This window comes from Tribolium madens, unplaced genomic scaffold (genome assembly GCF_015345945.1).
Source record: "Tribolium madens isolate multiple individuals breed KSU strain unplaced genomic scaffold, Tmad_KSU_1.1 Scaffold_19;HRSCAF=116;Tcas5.2_LG9, whole genome shotgun sequence".
NCBI lineage: Eukaryota > Metazoa > Arthropoda > Insecta > Coleoptera > Tenebrionidae > Tribolium > Tribolium madens.
The window spans coordinates 8,384,538-8,391,155 of NW_025400983.1; the positions used below are offsets into that span (position 1 = coordinate 8,384,538).

General features: G+C 36.6%; 2 protein-coding genes across 2 annotated transcripts; one reads left to right on the top strand and one right to left on the bottom strand.

Annotated features, from left to right (window-relative positions):
• Positions 1-1,885: 1,885 nt before the first annotated feature.
• Positions 1,886-3,955, top strand: LOC123013591 (upstream activation factor subunit spp27). Its single transcript, XM_044412218.1, has 4 exons — positions 1,886-2,043; positions 2,683-2,894; positions 2,967-3,227; positions 3,282-3,955. The coding sequence occupies exons 1-4, from the start codon at positions 2,001-2,003 to the stop codon at positions 3,537-3,539; spliced, it is 774 nt and encodes a 257-aa protein (XP_044268153.1). The 5' UTR covers positions 1,886-2,000; the 3' UTR covers positions 3,540-3,955.
• A 12-nt stretch (positions 3,956-3,967) lies between these two features.
• On the bottom strand, positions 3,968-6,283 carry LOC123013585 (cilia- and flagella-associated protein 206). Its single transcript, XM_044412204.1, has 5 exons — positions 6,003-6,283; positions 5,428-5,953; positions 5,008-5,378; positions 4,414-4,940; positions 3,968-4,365 (listed from the first exon to the last, which is right to left on the bottom strand). The coding sequence occupies exons 1-5, from the start codon at positions 6,099-6,101 to the stop codon at positions 4,008-4,010; spliced, it is 1,881 nt and encodes a 626-aa protein (XP_044268139.1). The 5' UTR covers positions 6,102-6,283; the 3' UTR covers positions 3,968-4,007.
• Between the last annotated feature and the right edge of the window lie 335 nt (positions 6,284-6,618).

Below are 6,618 nucleotides of genomic sequence, written 5' to 3' on the forward strand. Positions count from 1 at the left end.
TTTTCAGATGAATATTTGAGCTTTCCTCTGTCTTGATTATAAATTAATTCCAAGAGGGGACTTGTTTTTGACTCAAAATAATTGGTTAAGGGTACTAGACAAGCAGTACATTTTACAGTCTCCTCAACTTTTCTTAACAAATATCCACAGAGAAATCCAATTTCTAACTTAAATTTCAAATAATTACGACGTTTGGCGCGTGATTTTGGTAACTATGGTATCAAGAAAACTTTTCGGAAGAAATTAACAGATGGCGATACATTAGAGTACGCTGTCTGAACCACTTTTTTTTTGCAATGCGACCAGCCGGGTGAAGGGAAACTTCCTTCATTAATCAAGGAAGCCGTGCAATTTGTATTGGAGAAAAATTACTATCGAGGTCCGAACCCCGCACCTACCTGCCGGAAAGAGGGTTTTTATGCCGCTACACCACTACGCCGCCAACAGAGTCTCAGTTCTAATCCAATATATTTTTCAAAATTTTTCAAAAATTTATTTCCCGAGTATCTACAACGTTATAACACTTTACTGAGTCTTTTGCACTCCTGTGAGTGCATTTGGAACAATTTTAAAGTTTTTAATTTTGATCGACCAAGAAATATTGTCCTGTGCACTTAACAACAAGTGACCAATTTTGCGTACACTGGCGGACACGGAATTTTGGACATCAAATTTATGTCAGTTCAAAAAATGTCAATTTAAACCACGCTTTATTGTCATCATGATTGACATTTGAAACTAAAATTCCGTGTCCGCCAATGTATTAATTACAATGTGAAAAGTTTAATATTTACATGATTGTAGAAAAATGTAATTTTTGCAACTCAATCCAGAAACGTTTTATGTGTTTTGTTTATTGACTAAAAACTGGCACCAAAATACAAAGTTTTGATATTCTAAGATACTGCACTATTATTGTTATTAATTTGACAACCGTTGTCTCTTGAAAGTATATCTATGAGTAAACAAACTGCATACAGGTGATAATGAAAACGTCGGTTGAATTAAAAAAAATTTTTTGTTAAGCAGTAAATTCTGACAGCGTCCCTTATAATTCTACTTATAAACTCTACTATAGTACAGTTAAGACCTTGAAAATTAAGACTTTCATATTATTTTATATTTTAAAAATTCGTGAAGTGTATGTAAGTCTTGATGAACATTAAAGATGATAATATCTAAAAGATTAGTTATTTCTGTTTAAAAAATTTAATTTATTTACTCTACGACACTGATTCGTATTATTTGAATGATAATAGGTACAGTCGCATGAAAAAAATTTTGGTCGTCAATGGCACTAAAAAAAATTCTTTTATGTCAAATTTTGCAATTTGTGATTGATTTTTCTGTCTCAAAAAATCAAAAATAGTTTAAACGTTGACTAACTTTTTATTATTGCTGAAATTATGGCACGAATTTCAAACTATACAAAAATCTTTTGCACGCGATTGTATCTATTTTAGGAACTTTAGTTTTAGAGCATTTTACAACGACAAAGTTTTGGATTTGTCAAAATGTCTTAATTTCATTGGCCGCACTGTAAAAAAACTGAAACGACACTATTATTTTTACATTGATTTGGAGCAGTTGGCGCTATCTACCGACCGGTAGTGAAACGATGAGTTTTATTAATTGTATAGAATACAGTTTTCTTCTAATTGAATTGCACTTTGATAATTTAGCATTTACTAAACATTCATAACTTTCTCATTTGCGTTCTTTCGATCTATTCAATTTTTTTAATTGCAAGTTTAGCGAAAAATAAAAATTAGAATACATTCACTTGTGTCTTTTACGTCATCGGACCTTGCCTACTAAAGATATATTTAAATTTTTGAAAGTATCGCTTTTTGGGGGTGTTTTGTGAGTGATTTGATTTGACTCGGCGGTCGTTGGGGTGGGTGGGGGCTAGTGCCTGTGGCGCTCTCCCGGCCTGCCGCGATCCAAAGAACCACTCGTTCTTCCGTCTCTGTCGTAGCGTCACGTCTCGTTTTAGCATCATGGCAGACATCTCAAAAGAAGACCTTCGTAAAGAAATCGCCGGTAAGTGCTAATATTTCTTGCATGTTTAGTCTAGTGAGGCTGAAACCGTCAAAATTGGGCTTGTTGAATTTTTTTGTGGAATTTTTGTTAATGGATCTCGGTCGGTTGACGTGCAAAATCGGGCATTTTACTCTTGTACAATATGTGTTTGTTTGAAACTCGCACATAAACAATGGCCGCACGACGCTACATGTATGAGCACCATTTTCAGCGCTTCGTTTTTCGGAAATATCTCTGCAATTACGACAGCAGCGATGAAATGCCTTTAACAAAATCGGTGTAGAATTTTATTTGCGATTTTCGTAGGAGTTTCTCTCCCGCGATTTCTCCCTATTTACGGATTTTTACCGGGATCTTGTCGCCTTGGAATGCGCGGCTTCACCCAAGCCACTGCTTTTCTCGCTCGAAATCGCCGTCTAGATGCATGGACAGTCGAAATTCCACTTTGGAAAAATCCAGTTTAAACCTGGATCTACAAGTTTTCTCCGTAATTGATTGCTAAATTCTTCTGCCGAAGCATTTTTATCGCTGCTGAAAACGTTGGCTCTTTGTTACTTACGTACATATCGGCAGCGGCGCCTTGTGGCGGGAAAACCGACTAGTAAACAAACGAATTCAAAAATGCAACTTCTTTCGCAGCCATTTTGAAGAATGCCGATCTCTCTTCGACATCCGCAAAAAAAGTTCGTCAAGAACTAGAACAAAAACTCGACGCCGATTTACAGTCGCGCAAAAAGGAAATTGACGATTTAGTCATGGAGTTCGTAAGCTCCAAGGACAAGAAGAAGAAGAAGGGCGACTCTGAGGAGGACGAAGAGTTAGAGGATGAAGAGGAAGAGGAGGAAGAAGAGGTGAGTTTGGTGTAGTCATGGTTACGGGACGCGTTACTATAGCAACGTTTTGTTTACCTCCCACTATTTTAGGAGGAAGATTCTGAAGATGAGAAAAAGAAGAAACGTTCCTCCACCGGCAAAAAGCCGGTTGCTAAGAAAGCAAAGAAAGCTTCTGACGAGTCGGCTAGTGCCAGCGAACCTTCTGAAGGTGACTCAGAAGAAGAATATTCTCCGAAGAAGTCGTCCAAACCGATCAAGACTCGTAAACTCCCTCCTAAAAAGAAGAAGGGTTCAGAATCTGACTCCGATGAAGATTGGGGCAAGAAAAACAAAGGTGGCAAAAAAGGAGGCGTACGTTTAAAGTTTTAATTTTTTTTCTTGTTTTTATTGGTTAATTTATTACAGGGTGGTAAGAGAGGCGGAAGCGGATACACGAAAACTATGACTTTGTCTCCTGAATTGGCTGCACTTGTCGGACAGGACTCGATGGCTCGTCATGAAGTCGTTAAACGAGTATGGGCTATAATTAAAGAGCGCGATCTGTATGATCCAAAGAACAAACAGTATGCCATTTGCGACGATGCTTTATTTAAAGTAATCGGCGTTAAACGTTTCCGTACTTTTGGTATGATGAAATTTTTGAAGAATCATTTTATCAGTTAAACTGTATCTTTCCTTATATTGTAAATCTTTCTAGCGCCTTCTTTTCCCAACTTTGCAATATTTTTCAAAAAAGATTATAACAAAATAGTTTGTTTTGTAGTTGAATGTTTGTAATTTGCGCTAGGTGGTATAACAATTTCATGTTGAATAGACACATTTTGCCCTCAAATATACCCAATCATAAAGGAATTATTTTTATGTTTAATTTTTTGTATTGTAATCTTATTTTTTGAACTGATCTTAGATTTAAGTACATTACAACTTTGGTATATTTAAGTTTAGGTTAAAACTAAGTTTCATTTTTGTATGGAAACACTGTAGTAGTTCGTATGTGATTTGTGCACTGTAAATGTCTCGTCTAAATTATGATCGTGCATACGACTTTCATTTTTATTCAATAAAATTTAAACATCTTATATAATTGTTTTTGTTGAAAAAAAACACGTTTTAATGGCTAAAGCACTTTATTTACTCCTCAACAGGTCGAGTCAAGTCAATTATAAACTGTTTATCGTCTTTGCGACCCCTCAAACCGAACATAAAAGTTGAAGGTTTTGGGACATTAGTATAGTTATCTCTCTTAGTTTGAGCCCCCTTATCTCTGGGGTCACAAGTTTGGATATTTGAATTAAATCTGTGATAACTTTTCTTAGTCTGAGAACTAACAGTTTTAGAATGAGTCAAATTCGCATATTCGATTGCTTTCCTCCTCAAATCCCACACATTCCAAAAGTAATTTCGATCAATATTACTTTTGATAGGATGTGTCTCTGTTTGAACCTCAACTTCTTCAGTTAAAGGCAAAAGCGGCGGTTCTTGCACTAATCTAAAAAATATCAATCAAACACCACCCAAATTTAGTTTTCCTACAAACTCTCTAATATTTTGCACAAGAATCAATCGATCTTTAATAGTCAATAAATTAATCAACTCGGGTTTCCTCCTCGCCAACTTGATTGTCTCCATGACACACTTTTCCGGACACCTCCCAAAGGCTATTCCCGCCTCTACCGATGAGAACACGAATTGCATATTCATGGTTTTGGCGATCCCCAGACCAGGATTCCCGGGCAGTAGAGCCCCTTCCGTCATGAAAATCTTCCATGCACAAAATCCCAAATACTCATATTTTAACTTAGTCAAGTCGGTGTAGAGCAACGGGTCTAGGATCATGGCATGGTTGTCTTCCTGTGGAATTTTCTGATCGCGTTTTTTTTTTAACCGCTCAGTATCAGTCATCGGGCATTCCCCTGGTGGTATCATCATTTCGGCGATGGAGTCGGGAAATGATAAAACTTTAATGTACTTTTGCAGATTCATCATAATTTGGTTGTGTTTGGCGAGGAGAATTGTCTGGTCTTGGAGGTTGCACCAGATGTCTGACAGTTTGATGAAATGGGGCTAAAATAAAAGTAATTTAATTAAATACTCTTCATTTGTTCAGAAATTGTTTAGCATTCGTGCTTACAAAGACTTGATTGACTGGAATTGCGATCCGATGCTTGACAACTCGGTGGAGGTCGATGAGCGCACGTTGGAGAATCGTGAAGATTTGTGAGGAGGTATTTTCAATTCTATCGATCTCGTCCATCATTTTCCTGACGTAGAGTTCATGTTGGCGGTAGGCAATAAGCGAGTCTTTGACGTAATTGACATCGGCCATTGTTATTCCTTTTGGGAGGCGATAGGCAATAACATAATTGTGCCTTTCGTCGAACTCTGTTGCACACACAAAGTCTAGAGCTGTGGTCATTAAGTTGACTTTGTCCATAATTGAGATTAGAGTGTTTTGAAGCTCGGCACTTGTGGCAACTAGTGCTTCATTGATCAGTTTTGGTACTAGGCAAAAGAGGGTCAAAATTGTCAATTGAATGTGATGGGTACTTACAATCTTCCATTCCTTCACCTCCTTTTCCACAGTCCTTGTTGAAGAGACGAATCCCAGTCACTAGTTTAGTAAACTCAGCCAAATTATCAATTTTGGCAAATCTGGTTTGTGCTACAAAATCGTGCAATTCATTGCGGTCGAGGATACTCCCGAGAGCAACTCTAACTTCTTTGAAAACTGCATCAATGGTTGGATTGCCCAACCCTGAAGCCAGAGTAATGTAGTAGACGATTTTTTTATACATCAAATTAATCTCATCTTCTTCATTTAAATGCTTAACATCGATAATTTCCTGTTCTAAGCCTCGCAATCGCAACAAAAGTTCGGCTCGGTTCCTTTTCACCATTTTTTGTTTCATTTGGTAATTGCAAGTGAAGTAGAACTGCATCTTTAGGGTGATCATACTGGGGGTGTTTTGATTTTTCAGTTGGTTGACTACATATTTGATGAAATTTTGTACGTCGCTTCTATCTAGCACATCTTTTCCTGTGATGCCCCATGTAGGGTCGAGTGAGAGGAGTTTGAGCTGAAAGTAAGGCTCATTTGTCGTTTCCCCAGTCAATAATCGCACTTACGTAGTAGTTGAGGAAGTTTTCATGAACTTGAATGCCTTTGTAAGCACATTCGCGGAGTATTTCTTTTTCTATGTTCCTGATAGCCCCGTCACAATGCATGATTGAAGGTAGTAGCACTGTCAGGTTTGATCGATAATCCAAGCTTACTCTAATTTTGAATCATTACCATTGTTATTATTAAGATTGTAAAATTTTTAGGACAAAAATATCATCTCAGATTTTGTGGCGCTTATATTGTCCGACTTTCTTCGTCCTGGATAGTTTCTGGGCATCAAATTATCACAAGGTTTTATAATCGAGTGCCGAGCTATTTTCTATTCCCTCAATTACAAAGGACTGTAGTCGGTAACAGGACATTAATGAAAAAATTAATGGTTTTAAGACATTTTGCATATTTTAAATTACTTACTTCACTTTTTAAAGCTGTTATGCTTTTATAAGTTTTTATTTTAAATAGGTATTGGTTAAAAAAAAAATCTGTTTTGTTTTCGAAATCATCCGTAAAGATGAAATATTTAGTGCCTTGAATGTGCACGAGTGTAATGTTAGTTGCATAACATTTTAATTTTTATTCAGTTAAGAATATAATTTTAAATAATTGCACATAAAAAAAGTA